Here is a 26,252-nt window from a genome sequence, read left to right as displayed (position 1 = left end):
GCCGGGTCACGTTTATTTGTGTGTCCATTCAATCATCACTTTGCGCGCATGCACGCAGAGATGCGACGCGCATATGTATCCGGTGCAGAATTACTCGATGCGATCGCGTGCGTGGCTTCTCGGTGTGAGTTTGACGCGTACGTGCCTCATTCACCAGTTTGCAGTGAAATTTTCACAGTTTTTGAGACCATTTGGCGTGGCTACAAGCGCACAGTTCGGGCTCATCGGCGCACGGACTGCAGTCTGTGCACCATGCATCCATGTGTAAACAACTCGCGATTGTTGCTCTCGCACTGCTCTTCATTTTTTGGAGTGCCAAAGCGCGCTCGGTTCGCCAGAATGGCTGGAAACAGCTCAGAACATGTAAATGAACACTCGGTGCCTCATAACAAAGAGAGCGCTTAGCTGCATGTGTAGTCAGAGGTGTTAAAACAGTACATAAGCCTCTCGAAACGACTGTTTCTCGCCATCGGCCATACCATGCTGAATACGCCGGTTCTCGTCCGATCACCGAAGCTAAGCAGCATTGGGCTCGGTCAGTACTTGGGAGGGAGACCACCTGGGAACACCGAGTGCTGATGGCACTTTTGTTTTTGTTTTCTCCCAGCCCGCAGCTGGCTTCTTCATTTTTTTTTCTCCCTGTCACTTTGGCGTCGCAAATTCCACTGGCTGCTGATGAGCCGAGCAGGCCGGGTCACGTTTATTTGTGTGTCGATTCAATCATCACTTTGCGCGCATGCACGGAGAGATGCGACGCGCATATTTATACGGTGCAGAATTACTCGAGGCGATCGCGTGCGTGGCTTCTCGGTGTCAGTTTGACGCGTACGTGCCTCATTCACCAGTTTGCAGTGCAATTTTCACACTTTTTGAGACCATTTGGCGTGGCCACAAGCGCACAGTTCGGGCTCATCGGCGCCCGGACTGCAGTCCGTGCACCCTCCCAGACGGCCACTGACGTCCGACGGACAACCGAACTCGGCCTCAACTCGGCGGCCGATTTCGGACGTCCGCCGGAATTCCGGCGTACGTACGAAAGCGGATGGTCGAATCCGTTCGCCCAGCGGACAGCCGCCGTACGTCCGCCACTGGATTTGCTTTTACACAGCTATGATATAGTTTGTAGTCGTCGTGCTCATCTGAACTGCGTATAAATCAGTAATGCCGTCAAGTCCATTATATGATGCCAGAGCGAATCGATGCGATAGAAAGCGTTTCCATTAAACAGCTTTTTTTTTATTTTCCGCATGTTTCATCGTTGAATTCTTCTATCAAAAATTTTTGATGAAAAGTTAAATGACCATTAAACATTTTTCTATCATGATGCTTCAGTGAAATTTTAATCAGTGGCTGAATAGACGCAGCAAGCTCAAAAAGAACGAAACCGAACCTATCCTCAAAAAAATCTGAAATGAGCCAATCCAATCCACCTGACAAGTTGAAGTTTAGTCATGGAAGATGGCTTCACGTTTCCGTGTTCTGCATTTTCTGCGCAGTTACAAATACCTACGGCTGTAATGCACTGCTAGCATTGTTTTTGCTGTGGCTTGGTGCGGCTGGCACACTTTGTTCACCCGCCGATTCCAAAGTAAGTATTTCACCGAACTTTTGTTTCTTTAGTGGAACTTTTCGATGCACCGATGGTGCTGAGCTTTTGGATAAGGAAACAGCTCTGTACAGCAGCCGAACGGTCGAGTGTTTTAGGCGAGACTGACAGGATGGCTCCGCGCCGACTAACTAAATTGCAGCCTCAAGTCTGAGGGCCATCTTTCTCGGCATTACTGGACGCTGCGCCAGTAAGCCGCGCAACTTCTCTGTCTCTGATAAAGGAGTGCCTGCCCGAGCTTTAAATGAGTTAATTTGTTAACCATGCGCAACGTGCTGAGTTGTAAAAACTATACGAGAAAACTTTTGCACTCCGCGAGCCTATCGTGCGACATGCCTACACTTGTGAAAACGTCGCGCGTTTTTTTTTTTTTTTTTTTATGGACAGCCGCTCATCTTTCTCTCGAGCTTTACGGCAACTACAGTTTCTAGAAGGAACGGCTGTAGCTACTAAATAACTAAAGGTTTAGTACTCTTCTTCAGCTTTGACAAACCAGGACAGCACCTTGCGCATGTTGGTTATGCATGTGGGACCGAACCGCGCAGAACAAGCGGACAAGGAGATGAGAGAAAAAAAAAAGTCAGCACTTGTCTTTTTCTTGACCCGTTGTTCTGCGCGGTTCTGGCAGGAATTTGACATACCGCCGCCGCGACACAGTTGGGCTGTGAGCTCTGGTGCCTGCAACGCCTTCTTTTATGCAAAACAGGCATACTGGGAGGCCATGCAAGCCGCGGGCTCAAAAGAAAAAAAACAAAAAAACAAACGAGTTGAGCAAAAGTGAGATGAAAACAAAATTGTTGTTGCTTTGTCCTTACAGATATTCAAAGGCTCCTCAGAACTTCATTGCATTATTGACAGCAAGATAATGCCAAAGCTACACTAGAGCCATGCAGCACCTTATAGTGCATGATACTGAGCTTATGTCTCGCACTGAAAGCTCTTACCATGTTCTTAGATTATCATATTAAAGTAGCTTTAAACCCATGCTTGTTAATACAGTGATAGCCATAAATTGAATCTAGGGCATCATGCTCACATACAAGGCTTCTGATAACCGCTGGTCACATGATGTGGGCTATAGCAGAAACCTGTACCTGGTCATCTTACAAGCATTTGTGCAATTGATGCTTTTAATGTGTTGTAAAAGTTTTTGTGTTCTGTTTCTGTATGGGAATGCTTTCCTTATTGAAGGCTAACATTTGGCTTGCTACAGCAAAACCTCTACCTAGTCATCCTAAAAACAGCACCGCAGTTGGTGCTTTTAGTGTGTTGTAAAAGTATTTGTGTTCTGCTTCTGTATGGCAATGTTTTTCTCGTTGAAGACTAGCATGAGGCTTCCAAAAATTTTTCAGATGCCATTTGCTGTAGCCGATTTCGTAAGCCAACAGGAAGCAGCACTTTGAACATGGAAAACTGTCATCCACGGGGAAAAAACAGCAACATCCCTTTGCATTCTCATTTCTTTGGTATGGCTAAAAGTGAGTATAGTATTATTATCTATATTATTAATATTGAATCATGATTGTCAGTGTTGAAGTTGTTTGAGCGTGATGATTTTAAACACACAGGACATCCCTTCGACATTAAGGTTTTAGCTTGTTTACATGTAGGATGTAGAACTGGTTTCAACAAACTTTATGCAGCAAATTCTTTTTACATTGTCCACCATGTTACTTTTTGTCATTGTCCGTTCGGTGACTGGAGGAGGGAGAAGTAAATAACCAGTATTTTACGTTTACACAGTCGTCCACTCTTAGCTTGAATGGGAATGTGTGGCATGCAGTTTGCAAAATAGCAATGCATCCGTCGCAGCCATGCATCAAGGCTAAGTGGCTTGTGCGTAGAGGGACTAGCCGCTCCAGCTTCACGTCATCTGCCTCTTTGCTCCGGTGTGCAGACGTGCATTGAGGCAAAGTGGTTTATGTGTAGAGAAACCAGGAGCTTCTTTGTCACATCTGGCTGTTTGTTACGGTGTGCAGATGCACATCGAGGCAAAATGGCTGATGTGTAGAGGGACCAGGAGCTGCTGCTTAACGTTCTTCGCCTCTTTACTACAGTGCACAGCCGTGCATTGATGCTAAGTGGCTTGTGCATGGAGGGCCCAGGAGCTGCAGCTTCACGTCTGCCTCTTCGCTCAGGTATGCAGGTGCGTATTGAGGCAAAATGGCTTATGCATAGAGGGACCAGGAGCTGCTGTGTGGCGTAGTCTGTATATTTGCTATGGTGCATATTGAAGTACAGTGGGGGGGGCTCATGTGTAAAGGTACCATGAGCTGCTGCGTCATGTCGTCTGCCTCTTTACTATCGTGCGCAGGCATGCATCAAGGCAAAGTAGCTTATGCATAGAAGGACCAGGAACTGTTGCTTCACATCTGCTATGATGCGCAGCTGCGTATTGTGGGTGGTGGTGGAAAACATTGCCATCAGATACAAATACAGGAGGTTACTCACTAGCTGACCCTGAGGGGGCCTGTCCTGACAAAAACAAGGGGTCCCTAGTTTGGGACCCCAGTGGTGGTAGAGGGACTAGAGGCTGGTACTTCACGCTGTCTGCCTCTTCGCTACGGTGTGCAGCTGCGATGGATGCAGTGGCATCTCAAAAAGTGCATGCCACGCACTCGCATGTTCAGCCTGAGTGGACGACTGTGTACCTGCTATAGCTTTGTTATTCATAGAATAAACCTAGGCCAAGTTGGATAAATTATAGCTCACCTCATATGTGGTCAGCAAAAAAAAGCCACTCCAGAAAATCTGATGCATTTACTGTCATAGGATTCTTATTCATATACATGCTACTGACAAGTCAGATTCTTCACCCTCAGAAATGCCAGAAAAATAACCAAGGGTGCATCTGCAATAGTCTAGCTTGCTCTTTCTCTGCAGACTTGAGTCAGATGTGTGTTCCATTGCTGTGGGTAGGACAGGTGTGAATCTTTGATTTTAAGCTTGCAACAAGTATGTTATTGTAGTTTAAAGGCAAAACGGTACTAATAATCGCAGCCCCCCGTGGCCTTTATCCCCTTTTAATAGTGTTGCTAGACACTGAATTATTAGTTTACTCTGCACTGTTTCTGTCTAGTTAATGTGCGGAGATGTACATATATTTATATGACTTGGAGTTGTCGACTTTGCACTTAGAAACATTGTAGCGTTATCTGATGTGTTGCTTTCATTTCTTTAATGATTTCTGTAAGGTATCGGTGGCTATGCTAGGCACCATTATTAGTCTGCTCTTTTTGAGTCACCTGTTCAACGCCGAGCTGCGGCCGTCTCCCACTTGCCCTCGGACAGGAGGCGGAGAGACGCGCACAGAGAGGCAGCTACAGTGCTTAACGGAAAGGTAGGCAGAGAGGGAAAGAAGTCCCCTCTTCCGAGGACTTTGCTGTCGCACTCGAAGACGCGGGGACAGGCAGTTTGTTCTCGTTGCTGTGTCATGTAGGGGGCTCATTTTTATTTAAGGAGCTTTAGTTGGACTGTGAAAAAGGCTGACCGCCGAAGAATTGACGCGTTTGAATTGTGGTGCTGGCGAAGACTCTTAAGAGTTCCTTGGACTGCCAGAAGATCAAATCAGTCGATATTGTCGACCATAAACCCTGACTGCTCATTGGAGGGTCAAATTCTAAAGTTAAAGCTCAGCTACTTTGGTCATCTGATGAGAAGAGAGGAGTCGCTGGAGAAAGATTTGATGTTGGGAAAGGTTGAGGGTCGCCGGAGAAGGGGTAGGCAGCGAACGCGATGGTTAGATGGCATTCTCGAGGCATTGCAGATGAAGCTATGTGATGTTAAGAAGATAGTGAGAGACCGGAAAGCGTGGCGTGACATGGTCCACAGGGTCACGAAGAGTCGGACACGACTGAACGCCTGAACTGAACTGACGGACAGTATACAACTAAGGGGTCCTTAGTACTAAGCGTACTAAGGGGTCCTTAGTACGCTGACTGGACCCATCACCCGGAGGCAGCACAGCTTTGAAACGAGCACCTCTTTTGGAAGAACTGCTTATCGTTCAAAGAAAAAACACTGTCAGGTTGAAGGGTGTAAGGCCCGCTTCCTTATTGGGGAGCCCATAAAAGTGACAATTATTCAGTGCAGGCGCGCTGAGTGGGGTCTCGTTGAGGATTCCAACCCTGGATGTCAACAATGGTGGGAGATGGCGGCGTTGAAAAAGGGCAAGTGTGTAACAGTGACGGTATGATGCGGAGCGGGAGGATGTGGGTTGGCTCTTCTGATTTGGTCCGCAATGGTGCTGACTCGGACGCCAATAATTGCAATAATTGCCCTGTAAAAGGAGCCGCCAAGGATGCAAGCTTTGGGCAATGGTTGCGCACGTGGGACGCCGTTTTGATGGGTTCTAATTTTTTTTTTACCTAGGGGAGAGAGTTTGGCATGTGACCTAGTGAGCCAATCATTTCGAGGTCCATTCTCTAAATTCTGTTTGTTGTGAAACGAATTTGTTGTCCCTTTTGCATTGCTTGTATTAGGGAGAGGGTGAAGAACTTATGAAAGTGGAAAGACATGCCAAAATGTTTGTTAGCCAGTCATGTGTGAGTTCGTTGTCATTGGGGATGAGAAATGTGGGCGGAGTCCCGAAGTTAATGAAACGGCCCCGCGGCCTGGAGAACTCGTTCTGAGCTAAATTTTGATCTCTTTCCTCTTCGGCATAGATCATGGTCATTGTTTCACCTGTTGTAAATACGTACATTCATGTATAAAATTTTCAGTTCATCTTCCTCTCCGTGTGCCAGTTGTTGTGGCCAGATGCAGTAAATTCACTATTTTCATTTCTATATAACGTGCCTTTCTGAAGATGGTGAGCTCTTTTGTCCAATCCTGTAAGAAAGCAGCAAAGTGCTCCCAAATCTTCCACAAAACTGTGTGATATCTTTAATACTAACTGCGGCTTGGTGTCACTCACAACATGTAGTTGAGGTAGATTTCTTCCCCCCCTCCCCCTCTTTTTGTTCGTTCAAATGAGGACCAGCGGACACTAACTCTTGCTTTTGTAATGCCCTAGGCCCCGCCTTAAGGCAGTACTCCAATGTCAATACCATTTTTATAGCTATGGCTGTCCAACAGCACTAATGTCTTTTATACACTTCTTTTACTAATCTCTTACCCAAGTGGTGGCTTATACTGCGGGGGTGAAAGTCTCTGGACAGTATGTGTAGATTTTGGACTAGAATCGCGATGTAAACGAATTGTGACCTTATTTCTCTTGCACACATGAAAGAACTAACGTTCAACTTTCACATCGACAAGTATGATCCGAGTTTCCTGGTCGATGTGAAAGTTATGTGCTTTGATTGCAGTTTGTGTAGTCCACACACTTGTCCCCGATATTACATAGGGGCAAATTAGGCGCCTTTACAGGGGCAGTTTCTTTGGCGCCCACTACCTTCCCCATAAATAAGCTACAGTATTTCTTGTGAACAGCTGGCTCCATTTATAAATACCATTATTTTTTTTGTAATTTGTTGTGCGTAGTTGAGAAATCCATGACATACATGCACAGCTGGTTGCCAGAATTGTGCAGCCATATTTCAGTAACTAACATCCATGCTGCATGCTGCCGGTAATACATCAGGAGCTTGTGGTTGTCAGCTTTTTGTGTTTTGTGTGACTATAAGCCTTGCTATTTTAATGTCACATATAGCGCTGTGGGTAAACAAATAACTTTACTTTTAACTCTTGTAGAAGCATGAACACTGCGCAATCACTGCCGCGGGCTATGCATCCACATTGGGCTTTAGCCACATGTCAAATGTCTATCTTTATTCTGCTGCAGCAGCTTGCATGTTATCAGATAAGTTACTTCGTCGCAGCTGCTCTAAGGAGACGCTTTCTAGACGCTTGTAGCCTAGATGTTGATGTCGATATACCCCCGACACGCCCAGGGAATGTCTTCGGTAGAGGGCACATGGAAACCAGCGAAATGTGCAGTTTACAGAACAAAAAGGTAACAATTTTAAATGATGTTATTATTGATCACTTCTTTTCAGAGCAGGAACAATGACTTTAGAAATCTGCCTGTTAAACCGCTCAAAATGCAGGTTTCTGCCGCCAATGCGTACCTGTGTAATACTGCAAAGCTCTGGCTGTGCTTTATGTTCATATACAGCATCCTTTATGCTTAGTTTCTCTGCATGTGCACTCCATGTCTTGGGCATTGCTGAGGGCGCATAGCAGCAAGCATAACATGCCATGTTTGGTCAGAGTGGCATGTTCAAAAAGACGACATAAAAACATTAAAATACTGAATGCCAGGTTCTGGTCAAACTACGTTTGTATCTTTTGTTATTCTGCATGGGTTTTGCTGCAGTTATATGACCTTTCTATATAGTATGTGACAGTTCTGAATGGAGATGCATGCGTACAGTGCCACCTGGAAAAAGCAATTGAGAGAAACTGGCAGTTGCCCTTGGAGATGTGTAATCAAAGTTCAGCACAGATAACTTGAATTTCATTTTCCCTTCTATTGCAGGAGGAGCCCAGCCTGCTCTTTCCATCTTAGGCCTGAAAGACCAGCAACAGCTGATCGAGCAAATGCACAGGATAGTAACTGCTCCTGGAATTCCGGCCTGCGGAGGCCGCCCACAGAGAACTCGATCATCTCCTCGCTAATTCCGAAATATTAGGTTTCAATAAATACCTTTTCCTCCACCACCTCCCCAAGGGAAGAGCTGTCACGGCCAAGGATAATTAAAAAAAGTTATTCAAGCAGATTCTTAATACTCCAGTTGGCCTGCATTTTACCATGCCATTCTTTAACATTGATATTTTTTTAGTGTAGACTATTTATGCATGCAGTTTTTGCAATAAAGCAAAAAAAAAAATGCTGTTTTTACAACCACGCATGCTGGTATGCCTATGCACTTAGCATGTTTTCAGGAATGGTGCATTTGTGTAAAGCTCAGCTAGCATATGTGCCTCTTTGATGGAAGTTTTAATTGCACACTACTGTTCAGTGCTTTGTGTGTGAAAGTAAAGCAGACAACAGGAAACTTGAACCTGTTGCATATTCTATTGTCTGCTTTACTCTCACGACAAAGGCATTGAGCACTAGTATGTGACTGAAATTTCCATGGCACATGCTTGCTGAGCTTTACACGAATGTTATTGGCAAGTTTTTACACCAATAGCGGGCCCTGCAAGCATGTTCCGGGAAACGTCCGAATGTCCACCTCCGGCTGCCCGTCGGACGTCCGTGGGACGCGATCCGGATCCACGAACGATAGTCCGACGGACGTCCGCTGTACGTATATCGAACATAACCGGACTTCCGTCGGATGTCCGAAGGTCCGAAAAAGGACGTCCGTCGGTCGACCGTCGGACGTCTATGGCCGTCTGGGCTGCATCCATGTGTAAACAACTCGCGGTCGCCGCTCTCGCACTGCTCTTCAATTTTTGTAGTGCCAACGCGCGCTCGGTTCGTCAGAATGGTTTGAAACAGCTCAGAACATGTAAATGAACACTCGGTGCCTCATAACAAAGACAGCGCTTAGCTGCATGTGTACTCAGAGGCGTTAAAACAGTACATAAGCCTCTCGAAACGACTGTTTCTCGCCATCGGCCATACCATGCTGAATACGCCGGTTCTCGTCCGATCACCGAAGTTAAGCAGCATTGGGCTCGGTCAGTACTTGGGAGGGAGACCACCTGGGAACACCGAGTGCTGATGGCACTTTTGTTTTTGTTTTCTCCCAGCCCGTAGCTGGCTTCATTTTTTTTCTCCCTGTCACTTTGGCGTCGCAAATTCCACTGGCTGCTGATGAGCCGAGCAGGCCGGGTCACGTTTGTGTGTCAATTCAATCATCACTTTGCGCGCATGCACGGAGAGATGCGACGCGCATATGTATACGGTGCAGAATTACTCGAGGCGATCGCGTGCGTGGCTTCTCTGTTTCAGTTTGACGCGTACGTGCCTCATTCACCAGTTTGCAGTGCAATTTTCACAGTTTTTGAGACCATTTGGCGTGGCCACAAGCGCACAGTTCGGGCTCATCGGCGCCCGGACTGCAGTCCGTGCACCCTCCCATTGGACCAAAGAAATCCGTTGAGCATCCAGCGGATGTCCGACAACGGATACTCAACGTCCGTCGGACGTCTCCAAAGGTCCGCCGAAAGTCCGGTAGACATGCGGCGGTCGTCCGAGGGACGTCCGGTGCAAAGAAAATGGCGGTCCGTGGAAAATCCGGTGGACATCAAAACCCGGACGCTCGGACATCCGTGAATTGTCCAGAAACGGACGTGCATTTTTGAAACAGCCACAGGACGTCCACCGGAAAATTCTGTTCCATCGAGGGACGTCCAGTGGATGTGAGAAGTTGATCGTCGCATGCTGGACGTCCAAGCACTGTCCCGCGGACCAACCTTTATGATCGGTGGACGTCCGCAGGACACTTGACCCAAGTACTGATGCAGCCTGTAGTGCAGCATATCTTTGACCTCCTAATCAAGAAAGCTCATTTTGGAGTGTAAACCTGATTCACATCCTACTGGTTCAGCTCATGCTTTGCTCAATGCCACAGACACTCTCTGCAAACAGTGAAAGCAGAAGCATGTCATGCCTGCTGCATGCACTGCAAACATAGGCATTGCATGTTACTGCTTTACTAAAAGCGCCCTTGGCATCCAACAAAACATTAGTAAAAGAGAACCAGACAGGATGCAAAACTGTCTATACACTGAAGCAAGCTCTCTCAAACCAAAAGGCCAATGGTACGTATGCAGGTCATGTCTAGATCCAGACAATATTTTGGAGTGGCGTGGCATGTATCAGTGACATGATTGGCTTTTAAGCTTGCGACAGCTTGTTTCTACACGCGGACAATGTTTTGCGACTTCCTGGTTCTGTTTCTCTGATTTGCTAGATGACAGGGGTGCTCTTAAAAGAGCAGTAACATGCAATTCCTACCACCTTGCAAATATGTGCAGCAGGCATGGCTTGTTTCCACTTATGCCTTTTGCAAACAGCGCTCGTGACATTGAAAGCACAAACCGAGCCAGCAGAATGTAAATCGTGTCGACACTCACAAATCGGCTTTCTTGATCAGGAAGCCAACTGTATACACTTCTGCACTACAGGCTGCATCAGGACATGAAAACTGACTTCCTAGATAGGAGCACAAGATGTAACTGCAATGAGGGATCCCTTTTTGAAATTGCTTCCTGCTGATTCAGCAGCTTTCAGTTCCTGGGCCCCAAGGAACATAGAGCCAAATTGACACTTCATTTCACTTTAGAAATGATAGTACCTGACGCAGGAAATGTTTTAAAGTAAAACAAGGAATTTATTGAATCACGCCAAAAGCTGGGTGCAGAAGCACACGCAGAATTGCTACTACATATTTTGCTGAAGCAAGTACTCAAACTGTGCTTTATTTCTAAGTACCAAAGCTAAAATTGGAGCTGCACTTTGAGCTCAGCTACTATATTATTGCAACGGTTACCCAAAAAAGTAACATTTAGAAAAAGGCTCAAAATAATTCACATAGCAATCAAAAAAACACATTTGCCAAGCAAATGCCTGCAATGCACTACACGTAACATCTGTTCTCAGAATACTAATTTGCACAAAAAAAAACTAGAAGAACTTAGCTTCTAGACTTCCTTGCTGAAAGCAATAGCAGTCTAAACATTGAATTAGATCCAAGTGAACTGACATACATAACATTAGGAATACAAACTGGTACAAAAAGGAACAAAATATAAGATCTTTGCTTCCAGACTTCATTACTGAAAGCAAGAACAGTGGTCTATCATTAAATTAGACGCAAGTGAACCCACACGTGACAAGGAGACAGCGTCCACCAGTTGGCAGTGTTCTGTAACGCAACAAGAATACGAGGGACAAGACAAGCACTTACTGCCACAATTGCTCTTTATTTGGCGCTCACAGAATTTACATAGGAATGAACAAGGTGAAACATTATAACTGTGATATGTGAAATTCAACTAAAGACTTCATGTCACCGTTTCAATCTTTCCCCTTCTTGACTTCTGCATTTAAATTCTGTGAGTGCCAAATAAAAAGTTAATGAAAGAAAGTGGTTGCGTCTTGTCCCTCGTCATCTTGTCGGGCTATGGAACATCAAGTACACCCACTAGCTCTCGATCTCATCCTGACAGTGTTCCTTATCTATGAAGCACAAAATGAAAGAACAAGAAAGAACAAGAGGTCCGCGTAGATTAAATGACTAATATTACCAGTGTTGAATACAGGCCTTGATATTGAAAGAACACTCAAATAAAACCACTTAACTAAATGCACTTGGAAGAAATCAGGTAGCAGCAAAAACATTAAAACAGACTGTATTAAATAAATATTAAAAACTAAAACTAGACTACAAACCATGACTAGTATTTTGTTAATCACAAGCCCATCAGAGCTGGTTGAATATAGTATGTAAGCAGTGACTGGTCGCACACAAGCACTACAAAAAAATTAATGCACTTCAGAAATACAACCTCAAAGTAACACACAATGTCATGAGACCATCATGATGCAGCTAAAAAATTAGGCCATTGCAAACAAAACCTGCCAAACTAAACGTAAAGTAGATCACATATGGAAAACAAATGCAAACATAAAACTGAAATGAAATGTACAGAGAGGGAATGGTTCTCTAGAATGGCCAAACTTTGTTCTCTGGTCCACACCCACCGGGCTACGCACACATCTTGAGATAACACCTGGTTCAAGATGGATGACTAGGCGGTGAGCAAACCTTTAAAAGGACAGCATTGCTATAAGTTTCACCTTGCAGGCTTAATCAGAGCTGGTTGAGTATAGTATGTAAGCAGTGACTGATCGTGCATAAGCACTACAAAAAATTAATGCACTTCAGACATACAATCTCAAAGTAACACACAATGTCATGAGACTATCATGATGCAGCTAAAAAATTAGGCCATTGCAAACAAAACCTGCCAACCTGAACGTAAAATAGATCACATATGAAAACAAATACAAACATAAAACTGAAATTAAATGTACAAAGGGGGAATGGTTCTCTAGAATGGCCAAACTTTGTTCCCTGGTCCACACCCACCGGGCTACGCACACATCTTGAGATAACACCTGGTTCGAGATGGATGACTAGGCGGTGAGCAAGCCTTTAAAAGGACAGCATTGCTATAAGTTTCACCTTGCAGGCTTAATCAGAGCTGGTTGAGTATAGTATGTAAGCAGTGACTGATCGTGCATAAGCACTACAAAAAATTAATGCACTTCAGACACAATCTCAAAGTAACACACAATGTCATGAGACTATCATGATGCAGCTAAAAAATTAGGCCATTGCAAACAAAACCTGCCAAACTGAACGTAAAATAGATCACATATGGAAAACAAATACAAACATAAAACTGAAATTAAATGTACAAAGGGGGAATGGTTCTCTAGAATGGCCAAACTTTGTTCTCTGGTCCACACCCACCGGGCTACGCACACATCTTGAGATAACACCTGGTTCGAGATGGATGACTAGGCGGTGAGCAAACCTTTAAAAGGACAGCATTGCTATAAGTTTCACCTTGCAGGCTTAATCAGAGCTGGTTGAGTATAGTATGTAAGCAGTGACTGATCGTGCATAAGCACTACAAAAAATTAATGCACTTCAGAAATACAACCTCAAAGTAACACACATTGTCATGAGACTATCATGATGCAGCTAAAAAATTAGGCCATTGCAAACAAAACCTGCCAAACTAAACGTAAAATAGATCACATATGGAAAACAAATGCAGACATAAAACTGAAATGAAATGTACAGAGGGGGAATGGTTCTCTAGAATGGCCAAACTTTGTTCTCTGGTCTGCACCGGGCTAAGCGCACATCTTGAGATAACACCTGGTTCGAGATGGATGACTAGGCGGTGAGCAAACCTTTAAAAGGACAGCATTGCTATAAGTTTCCCCTTGAAGGCATAAGCAGTGACTGGTCGTGCATAAGCCCCCCGCCACTACAAGAAATTAATGCACTTCAGGAATACAACCTCAAAGTAACACACAATGTCATGAGACCATCATGATGCAGCTAAAAAATTAGGCCATTGCAAACAAAACCTGCCAAACTAAACGTAAAATAGATCACATAGAAAACAAATGCAAACATAAAACTGAAATTAAATGTACAGAGGGGGAATGGTTCTCTAGAATGGCCAAACTTTGTTCTCTGGTCTGCACCGGGCTAAGCGCACATCTTGAGATAACACCTGGTTCGAGATGGATGACTATGATCAAGCATGTGTGCTCTCTTGCCTACTTTCACCACCGTCAAAGTACTGTCTGCACAACCGGCTGAGAAACCAAGTCAGTAACTGGGAGACCTATATATCGTGACGACCTTGGCATCTGATGGCAATGGAACTTTTTAACTCTTGGTCAAAAGTTGCTGTGGCATATGTGAAAACAAGAGAAACACGGGTCACGTCTCATTCAGCACCTGAAAAACAAGAAAAACAAAACAAGTTTATTATGCTTTATTTTTGCAAGGGAACATAAATAGCATATTTTCTAGAAAAAAAAAATCATCACAAAAACAATGCATGCTATGACAAAGTAACATTAAGCTCTACCAAGAGCTGTTTCAGCACGTAAGCCCTTTACCTTCATTTTTCTTTAACTATCAAACGGCCTTTACCACACTCGCCAGCCAGCATTCAGGTGTCAGCCTTGTTTTATTTTGCCTTTGCCAACTCATACTTCAAGTGGAAATTTATCGAATGATCTCAGCAGCAACAAAGCAGAAAAATTTAATCGATGCTTAAGCTATCATTGAGAGTACAACATTACAGCAATAGAGATCCCTTCAGGGCAAGCACGCCAAGAATGCTCCTCACCAGTAGCGTGCCTGACGACTATTCTCGCTCAGTTACCTTTTCCCAACAAAAGTGGTCTGGTTTATGTTTGTAGATTTAAACTCCCAAGGCAAAATTGGCTATGGAGGATGGCAAATTAGGAGGCTCTAGATATTTCGACACCCTTTGATTTTCTAGCATGCATTCATGTTGCACACTAAACAGGCACATCATTCCGTTTTGCCTCAATTGAAACGCAACTACCGTTTTATCTTTTTAGCAAGTGTTTGCTTTCTTTGGCAACACTTTGCAATGATGGCTGGATGATATCACAACCCTGTCAAGCAATGATTATTTCATGATGCCGCTGGCTTTTCTTGTAAACAAGACCTCTAATGCTTAGCATATTGATTATTGCATATCTAAATTACCAGTCTGAAAGTAAAAGAAAAATATGGTACCTGCTAAAGTGTTTTGCAACACAAAGTAGCAATTGAGTAAACAAGTTGCACATCCAGCAATAAATAGAACAGTAAACTAGCATGAGGAAAATCACTGGAAATATAAGAAGTCCGCAGAATCGGACAAATAACTGCAGTATCGAGATCGTTTAACAGGGGGTAATTTACTGACAGCCAAACGCTTTGTACCGTGTGGCCGAAAAATGCAAAGCATCCATGCCCTGTGCCATGACACTACACATTGAAAAGCCCTAGGTAATCAAAATTAAACAGCAGTCCTCCATTACAGTGTCTCTCATAGCTACGTTTCTCTTGGATGTTAAATCTCATGTATCATGCAAAGACAATCAGGCTAATCCCCATAAAGTTTGGTCAACAAAAAGCTGCCCATAAAGTGCACTTAATCTAAACCTTAACTGTAAACTCACATTTTTTTAACAGCTTTAATGTTTCAAAACTTTTTGACAAAAACCTCCACTGTAGAGTCATAACGATACAATGGCTAAGGATAGCTTGCTTTGTTTTTGCCTACAAGACTAGAAGTTGATATCGTGAAGTACAAGCATGCTGCAATGGCAAATGGCACTGGTTTTGCCTAATCAAATTATTGCAGCTAGTGATTACAACTAGCATAAGAAACAGACCTGCACATGGATCAGCAGACAGTACTGGTTTCTTCTGTCTTTGAATTCCAGAAAGCCTTTCAGGTGCATGCCTCAACCATGATTTGATGATGTCCTCAACATTGGCCATGTTCCCTTGCGGAAATTCTCCTGCAGCAGCTAAAGATAAGATATTAGAGTGTTGTGTTCAAACTGAATGCAGACACATCAACGTACACTGAAGCATTGTTTGCTTATTTGGGCGAAATTTTGTGCAGAGGTGGAATTTAACAGTAATTTTTATTTTATACCAGGTTTAAATGGGGACTTACTAGGTCTTGTCAGGCCTGTTTTGGAAAAATAGGAAAAATTCTCCTGCCTCAACAGGAGGCTTTCTTGCAAAGAAACCATGCACAATCTTCCACATGTATCTGTCTTACCTATAATTGCATTTGATGTTTTCAAGCTTGAAAAATTCAGCTTGTTTTTCCTTCCAACCCAGGAGAACTTTGCTGCCACCTGGTCGCTTACAACATAGGCCAGCATGCGTTTAGCGGCCACGTTCGCATTCTTGCCACCAAGCTGCACAAGCTCGCGTACCTGCAAAAAAATCATGTCCTGTTTTAAGATATGCACCTCTAGGTGCACAAGACACATATCATTTTACAAAATACTTTCTTCCTTGCCAAGCTGATTTGCACAAATGTCAAGAGTGCACCACATTTAAAAAATTATGGTAGACACTTAAGCCCTGCCTTTTACCGGTATGATGCAATAGCATAGGCGATGACCCAACACGTAAAGCCCCGACTTAACTAAGCTATATGAATGTGGCTGCATCGTCTAGGTATAGCATGCCTGACTCTGCATCTAAGAGCACTGCAAGGTTGACACTCAATTCACTGTCCTGCCTCAAATCGGCAACCCAAGCTGGTAGCTCCTCCCAACCTTCTAAAACATTTGGTCTCGTTAAGTCGTACAAACCATCAAACAATTAAAGCCCGGCCATGCCAGCTACCATCTGCCAGTGCCATGCCCTTGATTTTTCACTCACAACACCAATACCAGATTTTCTGAGTAACGGGACTTTTAAAGGTACTATGTTAAAATAAAGCCGATGCTCAAATAGCATAATTAAAAGCGTACTACATAGCTCACACAAGAAATAGCACAAAAATAGCCCATTTGCACTACAAGTACAAGTATAGAGTTCTGCAGTTTAAAATATTTTGCAATATTAACCATGTATATATTTATTTTAGTTTACAATTTAGAGTTTACCACTGGAGACAGCCAGCGATGATTGGGTCACACAACTTCAAGACAAATTTTATTACTCAGATACAAAATTTTCTATGCTTCACATGAATATAAATAGCAAAACTGTACTAACAACAACTCTACAAAGTGAATGACATAGCTTTCAAGTTTTTTCACCCCTTGATATAAAAAAAAAAGGTGCAGTACATATTTGTACTTGTAGCTTTGTAAAAAAACCTCAAATATGGTTCATACTGCAGCTGCTTCAACTTATAGAAAATGAGCATTAAAGCTTGAAATTGCTTCAAAAAGTATTATGTGGCAACTCTTAATGAGAAAGGCATAAAAGCGCTTTTCCCTCCAGCTATTCGGCGTGCGCTGAGTAGGGGGTCACGTAAAATGGTGGTGGTGTGCGCCGATGGATGCGCGGTCTCCTCCTCTCATGGCTCTCTCTCAACTTTTTCTTTTTGGTCTGTGCCATTAGAACTGAAGACCAACCATCTGTATCCTTAATGGCTTCTTGTTAGCCCACCTCTCATGTAATATCCCTAGAGGACCTTTAAAATAAAAATAAATTTCAATATGCCTCCTTTAGAGCTCTCCTGGTTCATTATATGAACACTTACCAGAAGTGCAAATTTTTCTTTATCCAGCTGCTCGTTGAACTTGAGCAGATCATCCACCGAAGTGAATGGCTCAGTGATAAGAAGGGACTTGGTGATAACTGCTTGGCTTGGAAGAACTTCACATAGTTTGTTTAACATATCTCCATGCTGCTGCTGCGTAAAGCGCAAGATATTGAGTAGCCGGATAATGTGCTGCTTGAAGTCTGGAAGTAGTGAAAGAGACGCAAGAAAAAATATATAATTGAGAAACGGAAAAAATATTTTGTTGACGAGTAGTCAAGGGTTCGACGAAGGTTCGTCTGGTCAGGCATGGTAGTTGAGTAAAAAGAGTTTCAGTCACTGACCAAGTCAACATGAAAAAAGAAGACGTTTCGGAACCCCTACGGGTTCCTTGGTCACAACCTTTTATTTTGTTGATGCTGCCCTTCTCCTTAATATAGTCTTAAATATGCTGGAATGCCTAGCACCCTATACCCTGCAGCAAAAAATGATGCAAGTGGTAAAATTTAATAGAAAGTTGACAGTAATTTACCATCCTAATACCTAGTAACACTATTATTTTTACTCTTCAATCATAATGTTGTATTCTAACCTATGTTACTTAATGCCCATATAGGAGTCTATAAGGCAAGTTTTAAAAAAAGTCTCACTTTATACCTGCACAAACGGTTGTAAATAACCCTTGGTTAAATTATTGTCTACGAAAAGCAGAAGCAAGTTTTTTAAGAGCCAAATGTATTCATAGATAGATTGCTTTTTAACTGCAAAAATTACTGCCCAAGCAAGGAATGTCCCATCAATGACAAAGAAAACATCACATGAAGGAAAGCCACTGTGCTCACATTACCACACACTAGAGATAAAGGTGGAAAAGAGAACAGCAAATTCAGGCAAAGAGCACAAAAGCATCAATGAGAAAAAAGAAAAGGAATGTGTCAACTGCCAGCAACCCAGACTTTAGGTCACCAGTACAAAAACGGCGAAGGTACAGAAGAAAAGCAACAACCCAGCTAAGTGCTACATACAAATGCTACCATGCCAGGTAGCCATACAGGGGCCACTGTGCACTTTGAGCTAAACTTAACCCCTTCAGGCACGAACAAAATATCTAAGAGCCATTTTTGGTTCTCCAAGCTTCAAATGATGTGCCCTGAATAAACTGAAAGAAATCATTTTATTTTTTATAGTCATTTGCGATGTCCCCATTCGAGGACAGGTCACCTCAATACAGAAAAAGTAATGCATACTACCAGCAGAAAGTGCGCGAGCGCCCTTAGCAAGTATCGAGCTGAAAAGATGGTTAATGGATTATTGCTCAAATTTTTAATTCAGTCACTTCAGAGTACGCTTATTAAAAGGTCAAAGCAATTACTATGAGCAGGCATGCACAAAAAGATGGCACTTTGAATCCGACACTTCACTGTGCATCCTTCACGACGGCAGCGCTGTGAGTTCAGTGTGTTGACATGTTCCGGCAAGTGGTTGTAGCCATTGTACCTAATGGTAGCGTCAGTATTAAATGCGGTTTAGGCTCCATTGCGACAGGCACTGGGCATTCACTACATGGTCGACCGCGCTATTTCTGAGGTGTTCTACTGCATGCAATTAGGCTGTTTGCGACGTCGGTTTGGAAGGCCGCCATGCCCAAAATAATTTTCTGTGTAAGCTCCTCAGCACTTCCGTCTCATAGGTACTCTATCCAGCTGTTGCACAGCGCAAGATAGAAAGTGAAAAATATACCTTCACCGCCTACTTTCTAGTTTTTGACCGAATAGGGTACAGCGACATAAGGAAGTTGAGCTTGGAGTGTTTTGAAAAATCCAAAATAGCACTTTTATTGCCTTTTTGCATAGCAGGGATCACAAAGTAGGAGTCACGCCCAACCCTCAGAAAAAGGAGTATGCTGGCAGAAGCAGCGTTGAAGTGCCCTGTCCCCGTTGGAAGTGCATGCAAAGTTGAATACGCTCGTAACAAGGATGATAGCCATTATTTCACAGTCACGGGCCCTTTCTTCGATAAATAAATGCTAATATTTTGGTCAGCGAAGATTCTTAAGGCCAAAATGACAAAAGCACGAAGCAATTGCTGTCAGCTCCATAGAACATAGCCGTGTCAATTTTTTCCGCGCTTTTCAGGCACGGTTTTTTTTTACTTCGTAAAAGATAGTGCCAGTTCAATAAAGTCGATTTCCCGAATAAGATAAATACCAAACCAGAACAGTTTGTTGGTTACCATAACATTTAAAATGTATCTCTTTAGACAGCTCACAAAGTACAGAAATCTCACCTTGAGGCTTATTTGGATGTGCTGACGAATGGAACAAAGGCTTCTCCATACTAAGCGCTTAACCACACATACTACTAAGTGGAAACAGTAAATTTTTACCAGAAGTGCAAAGACTAAAATCTGAACTTACCTTCATCAACAGAAAAGCTGCTAGAAGCCTTATCTGCAAATGGAAGAACGAGCAGCCGAACCTTAGCATTGAATGTATAAATTTGTTGATAAAATAAAAAACTGAAGCAAAATCCATCACTTCTAACATTTCACAGTGTAACTATGCAAACTGCCAGCATTATGAGTGCATGTTTTTTGTTTCATTTTCAACTCTTTTTTTGACTGAATTGTCCTAACTGTGTTAATATGCTCATCTAAGCTTTCAATAAATGGGCAGAAATGCGACTACATTGCAGTGCCTTTTATGCCAAAGTATGCAGTTAAACATGGGTATAACACTAGACTGGCCACGAAAACACCTGCTTTTTCATACATGTTTCCGCTGTCAGGCTTCCCGTCACCAGTGCCTTTAGGAACGGACTTCTTTCTTTGCATCATCAGTGCTGTCGGCCATCCCCGCTGCCCTTGCGTTAGGTTTCTGCACTGGATTCTCAGGATCAAATGTGCAGTGAAGATGAGTGCACAGGCTCACATCTTTGTCATATTTTTGCTGCTTTTGAGCATGAACAGTAATAATTATTGCTAGTGTAAAGGGGAAAGCAGTGGAGACCACTGCATCTGCCATATAGATATGGAAACCGTGCTGGAATGCGGTGCATTGGAACGATTGCAGTCCCTCCTTGATATTGCAGATGTTCCTCTCATTTCAATTAACGTCGTACAGTGATGAAACTTCCACGTGGTTCGGCTAAATTTCCAGCAACTCAGTACTAGCTAACAGATAGTTGGCACACCAAATTTCTTATATCAGTCAAACACTGCAACACCTTCACTATTTGGAGCTCTCAAATAAACATGCTTGAATAGAAGCGGTTATGGGAGATTTAGAAACATCATAATATAAAAGAATTTGCTAAATGGAGGTTCATTAAATCCAGGTTTAACTGTAGTTCACTGAAACATAGTGTCCCTCTAGAGCAGTATGATGACACCACAGCATCTGAAAAAGTACTCCAATAAACACTTCTGAAAAATCCTGAAACAGCGGTATTAACTCACCTTTATCTGAAAGATCACGGTCGCCAAGAGATACCAGCTCCAAGCAATCATCTGGACAGTGAAAAAACAACCAGACATTACACCACTGTTTGGCTACACAACACCAGAAATTCTCCAAATTTTACCCCTATTCGGCACAATGGTGAAGTCTTGACCAAAACAATTTGCACACTCTATGTCGGATTCATAATTGTTACCCATAACAATGAAATTGCTACATGCATTTCAAAAGCTGAAAAAATTCAAACTTCTTAATGCTTATTGCCCAGGTGCAAATGAAATGCAAGCATGGCCACGAATCATACAAAACTAAGCAAAGCAAAGTAATCTAATCTGTCCGAACCTTAGCCACACTCTTTTGCCACGTTCACTTTGCTTTGCCACATCGACCTTTTCCATCTGCCTCAGATGAAGAGTGAAAGGACCAATTTTTGAAGTTATCTTAGCTAATAAATCTGTGTAAAACTTTCATCTATGTCTTTCACATTAAGTTCTACAATTATGCAAAAACAATAGGGCCTTGCCAAAGACAAAAAGTTACTTAAGCAAATTAGCCTATCATATCATGATGCTGGTGTAAAAGTTTCACACATAGATACGTCTATTTCTGTTGACGAAACTTACTGATTTGTATGTAATACGAGGTTTAACACCCCAAGCAATATGAAACATGCAGCATGCTATAGTGGAGTGCTCGGGATTAATATGAGCCACCTGGGGTTCTTCAATGTCTGCTAACATTGCACAATGCATGGGCACCTTGCATTTTGCCTCCATCGACATGCATCCACTGCAGCCTGGATCACTGTTATGTATCACTGTTATGTATTAGAATCCAGGAGTTAGGTGCCCTAACCTTCAAGCCATCACATCAGGATGCTATGTTTCAAGTGGCAAATTCTTCATGGGCTTAACACTTCATTCATTAAAAAACAGAAGCCCAGGAAAGTACATACAAGTAGTTTCTGCCATATGTGTGGTTGTTTCATCACCTGGATTAGTACTGAAATAGTGTGTTCTTTTAGGTGGCTAACTATAATTTACTCGTTTCTGCCCTTATGCGAGTTGGGTAGGACAAATCAGAAAGGAAATAAACATGACAATGAAAGCAGATTCCCCACTTGCTTACCCTCACTTTGTGTGGCGTTTTGTACAGCACTCTGTGTGGCACTTTGCACAGCACTTTCAGTCACGGTGCTAGGCACAGTAGAGGACAGACCTGAAAAGAAAACAAAACGAAGGTTGCCTATGATAACTATAACAATGCAGCCGCTTAGCATTTTTCAAGTGAATGATCAATAACCTTGAGGAAAGTCAAGGGGCACTGATGGAGCGTTCGTCACATGCCGCACTTTCACCCTGGGGTAGTCTGATTCTTCATCATCAGACCATGCCTGGGGTGGCCTTCTAATCCTCTTTTGTGGCACTTCAGTGTCACTACTAAGCTCAGAAGTATATTGACTTCTGTCGAGCTTCTTTCTAGCCAAATCATAAGTACCTGGAATAAATTTTCAGATATACAGTGCTGCAGACTATCACAAGCAAAAGTGCTATGTCAACTGCATTTACCAAACAGCCCCTTCACAGATACGTCGAACAGTTGCCAAGATGAGTCCGGTGGTGCTGCTTTTCGAACTAACGACACAATCCTGTCCCCTTTTACATGAAGTGGCCAAGCACACTGCCTGTCACTGATCCATGAAGACGGAACAACCTCCACTTGGTCGTGGTGCAAAAATTCAACAATGGCATATGCCATCTGAAAAATGAGAAAAAAGAAAAGATAAATATCACACCCACATAAACAGAAGGACAACTGAGACTGCTTTTGAAATTGTTAAAACATGCACTAACCAATATTTGTGTCAAAGAAACAGGCAATAACAGAGGTGAAATATGGTTGAGTGGCATGTCAGTTGGCCGTGTGTAGCTCCGGCACCACTAAAAACTTGTCACCCATCGGCAGTTTAACCATCTTTTGCAACCTATGCAGGTGCCATATCTTTGGTGATGAGGGGGACGATACAAGACAGATGCCAATCCTGGAGGAATTGAAGGGCATGGTGTACAAGTCCTCTTTAACTAAGAATTCATAGCCAATAATGCACAGCTCATTTGAGTCTTTCAGGTGCGCTATGTTTTTGGCTACAATGACATGGCCATCTTGCAGAAAGCAGCTGTCTTTGTCATTTAGAGAGATCGTGAAGTTTTCAAATTTCACCGTTCTGTACTCAGGAGGGGAGCACTCTGGCAACAGCAGACCTTGCGTGTGCTGATGGAGCGGAAGAGGTGTTTCACTCAATGGCTCCCAGTTGCATGGCTTGAGATCTGCCTCAGCCATCCTATTCTGCAACTGCTCTAGTGGCTTCCCATGTTTGCGAAGGCATTTCTTAATGGCCTGCATGTTGTTCTCAAATGGAAATGCACTGAAGGAGTCCAGCTCACCATGTCTTTCAACATCAGAAGACAGATGTATTAAGCAATGTACATTGAAGGAAATATGTTCTTCTCCATACAGATCACCAAAATCTGAAACAAAGCACCTCAGAAGCTTACCAGCATATGCAGCATGCTGACGACAGAGAACCTTGTTAGCAAGGATGGAAAGGGAAGCATGAAGAAAGAGAAAATGCTGGTACAAGTTGTCTGACAAACAAAACTTCAGGATGACTGGGCCAGTGTAGAAGAGAAAAAGCCTGAATTCAGAAGCCTTCCAACGCTCTCGATCTTCAAGCCCTCGTGATTTGCGAGGAAATTCTCGAGGTATGAAGCTATGCAACTGACTGCTCTGCTCACTGAAATTTTGACGATTAAGTGGTCCAAAACGTACTCCTAACGGTCCAGAAACCCACAAAGAAAGAAGCTTTTTCATGACACCAAGAAGCACAAGGTGCATATAGTCCAAGGGTATGTCATCGACACAGTTGATTGGGAGGTCCAAAAGAATTGACTTTCCCTTATGATGCTCACTGTCATGCTGGTTTCTGAAACTTGCATCTGTACGCAGCGAGCAGTCCATTTCCAGAAATACAACTCTTCCATGCAAATACTGCCCTTCCACAGTGCATTTGGGGCAGCCACTGTAGCCACCATGCCCTTTTGTAGCCATTATAAAGGCTCGTGCAGGAGCATCACACACAATAGCCTTCATGGTCACATGTAAAATTTTGCCATTGACAATGAGGCCTTCAGACAGCAAGGTCTGCAGCTCAGAAACAAATGGCTTCAGAAAATCACTGGAAGAGTCTGGCTTTGAATGCCCTGCAAATGCACCAACAAGAAATGGTGTTTCATCAACACAGCCATGAGCAAGGCACTGAATAGGCCAGAGCTGCATCCTTGAACTTTTTGACAGTGGAAGACCATCAACATTGAATGTTAAAGTAATCATGGCAGGCGGATTTTCTACTTGGCGCAGCAAACGAAGCAGTCCATCTGCTAAACCAAAGTGGCAGTAGTGGCCTGGTGCTAATGGGGTAACCGCGCACTGTTCCCGTGGTTTGCGAGGAGTACGCAGAAGCGTGCGACCATCTTTTGGGAGGTCCGACATAGCAGGATGACCTCTCAATATCTTCAATAGAGCTGTCAGCGCACGCCTTTTGATTCCGTGCTTAACTGCCCATTCCCGCAGATAATTTCGGAAATCTTGTTCATCTCGACCATCACATTGCGACGTCGCTGCTCCACTGTCACCGTCTTCGGCACAAGGACAAAACTCTAAATCCTGCATGGGCTTATTGCACCGTGAGCGATGCAAACTTGCGCTCAAAGCAGCTGAGGTAACCAAGCTGCCATCACAACTTCCATCACTACTATAACCTTCTATAGAACGTCCAGCAACCACCACAGTAGGCCCAGTCCCCAACTCGCGAGAGGTTCGTCCTCTCGGTGTGCATTTACTTGCGCAGTCAAGCAGCATCAATGACTTCTTCGCCTCCCGGGTGGCCTTTTCACATACGCGAGCATCACTTCGTTGCTGCATAGCCATAATGAGTATGCAACCGGATAAATAAAACTAGCTGAACAACCAATTAACGCCACGTGTATAAAAAAGCAACTACACGATTCCGCCATAACAGTACGTCCCGTTTTCATACTTACAACGAACCTAAATCGGCTGAAGATTGAAACAATGGCGGGCAATTCTTACCACAAACGAACTCACGTTTTGTACTGCTGACGCCGGCTGGTTGCAACAAGTTGGCTCCAGCTAGCTTAACGTACGAAACCTGCAAAGAAAAGAAATACCCAAAAGTACGCACTAGGGCTACGCTACAGAACGAAAAAATCGGTCTTACCGCTCTCAGGAGTCACGCAAGTGACGTTCGACAGCAACGACTTTCGAAGAAGCGAGACAGCGATACGAGCGCCGCGCGCGCGCTCGAGCATCGGATCGGCTAGCAGTGGCTGTTGTTGGCTGTAGCAGAGGGCCGCCGTACGGAGATGGACGTGTATTAACTCTAGACAGATATACAGAGCAGAAAACATGGTACCTTCAAATGCAAAAAATACTTATTTTTGACGCATGTAACATTCTACTTTATAACGAAAACACATATGAGTGCATTTCAAAAATGTCAATCGTGCAGAAACGTACAACGGACGTCCAGAGTATTATAACACGACGGACTGTTCATGCATCCAAAATAGTGAATCCGCTGGACTTTCGTTGGTTTGAAGTTGCTGGACATCCAAAAACAAATATCCGCAGGACCTCCGATGGTTTACTACCGGTGGGCTTTGTTAATGTCCGGAAAAAGACGTTCAGTGTACGCCCACTGGACGGCCCAATGCGGTCGCGGACGTTCGGATCTAAATCGGATGTCCGACGGTCATTTGTGGTCCAATGGGCTGCATCCATGTGTAAACAACTCGCGATCGCCACTCTCGCACTGCTCTTCAATTTTTGGAGTGCCAAAGCGCGCTCTGTTCGTCAGAATGGTTGGAAACAGCTCAGAACATGTAAATGAACACTCGGTGCCTCATAACAACGACAGCGCTTAGCTGGATGTGTAGTCAGAGGTGTTAAAACAGTACGTAAGCCTCTCGAAACGACTGTTTCTCGCCATCGGCCATACCATGCTGAATACGCCGGTTCTCGTCCGATCACCGAAGCTAAGCAGCATTGGGCTCGGTCAGTACATGGGAGGGAGAACACCTGGGAACACCGAGTGCTGATGGCACTTCTTTTGTTTTTGTTTTCTCCCAGTCCCTAGCTGGCTTCATTTTTTTTCTCCCTGTCACTTTGGCGTCGCAAATTCCACTGGCTGCTGATGAGCCGAGCAGGCCGGGTCACGTTTGTGTGTCAATTCAATCATCACTTTGCGCGCATGCACGGAGAGATGCGACGCGCATATGTATACGGTGCAGAATTACTCGAGGCGATCGCGTGCGTGGCTTCTCGGTGTCAGTTTGACGCGTACGTGCCTCATTCACCAGT

At 43.7% G+C, this 26,252-nt stretch overlaps 2 protein-coding genes, 1 long non-coding RNA gene, 2 other non-coding genes and 1 pseudogene across 6 annotated transcripts; 4 read left to right on the top strand and 2 right to left on the bottom strand.

The window, feature by feature from the left end:
• Positions 1–465: 465 nt before the first annotated feature.
• LOC146192786 (5S ribosomal RNA) lies at positions 466–584 on the top strand. The gene has a single exon (XR_014706972.1). It is a non-coding gene; the product is annotated as a 5S ribosomal RNA (ribosomal RNA).
• Positions 585–1,287: 703 nt separating this feature from the next.
• On the top strand, positions 1,288–8,949 carry LOC146192785 (uncharacterized). Of its 2 annotated transcripts, XR_014706778.1 has the most exons (4): positions 1,288–1,588; positions 2,959–3,084; positions 3,586–3,752; positions 8,088–8,949. It is a non-coding gene; the product is annotated as an uncharacterized LOC146192785 (long non-coding RNA). The 2 variants fall into 2 exon arrangements; XR_014706777.1 differs by lacking the exon at positions 3,586–3,752 and having other exon boundaries at positions 1,429–1,588.
• Positions 8,950–9,168: 219 nt separating this feature from the next.
• LOC146192784 (5S ribosomal RNA) lies at positions 9,169–9,287 on the top strand. Its single transcript, XR_014707097.1, has one exon. It is a non-coding gene; the product is annotated as a 5S ribosomal RNA (ribosomal RNA).
• Positions 9,288–10,556: 1,269 nt separating this feature from the next.
• Positions 10,557–25,249, bottom strand: LOC146192782 (uncharacterized). Its single transcript, XM_084600479.1, has 11 exons — positions 25,111–25,249; positions 24,978–25,041; positions 22,382–22,571; positions 22,116–22,310; positions 21,942–22,031; positions 20,813–20,863; positions 19,773–19,805; positions 17,357–17,559; positions 15,911–16,070; positions 15,513–15,650; positions 10,557–14,052 (listed from the first exon to the last, which is right to left on the bottom strand). Exons 3-11 carry the CDS (start codon positions 22,569–22,571, stop codon positions 14,042–14,044), a joined length of 1,071 nt encoding a protein of 356 aa, XP_084456605.1. The 5' UTR covers positions 24,978–25,041; positions 25,111–25,249; the 3' UTR covers positions 10,557–14,041.
• On the bottom strand, positions 22,643–24,951 carry LOC146192783 (uncharacterized). Its single transcript, XM_084602556.1, has one exon. The coding sequence runs from the start codon at positions 24,798–24,800 to the stop codon at positions 22,725–22,727; it is 2,076 nt and encodes a 691-aa protein (XP_084458682.1). The 5' UTR covers positions 24,801–24,951; the 3' UTR covers positions 22,643–22,724.
• Positions 25,250–25,876: 627 nt separating the features above from the next.
• On the top strand, positions 25,877–25,995 carry LOC146192781 (5S ribosomal RNA; annotated as a pseudogene).
• Positions 25,996–26,252: the final 257 nt, after the last annotated feature.

This window comes from Amblyomma maculatum, chromosome 4 (assembly GCF_055883805.1).
Source record: "Amblyomma maculatum isolate TAMU_Amacu chromosome 4, ASM5588380v1, whole genome shotgun sequence".
Taxonomy (NCBI): Eukaryota; Metazoa; Arthropoda; class Arachnida; order Ixodida; family Ixodidae; genus Amblyomma; species Amblyomma maculatum.
The sequence above is the reverse complement of the archived record's forward strand: the minus strand, read 5'-3'. Positions and strand labels throughout refer to the sequence as shown.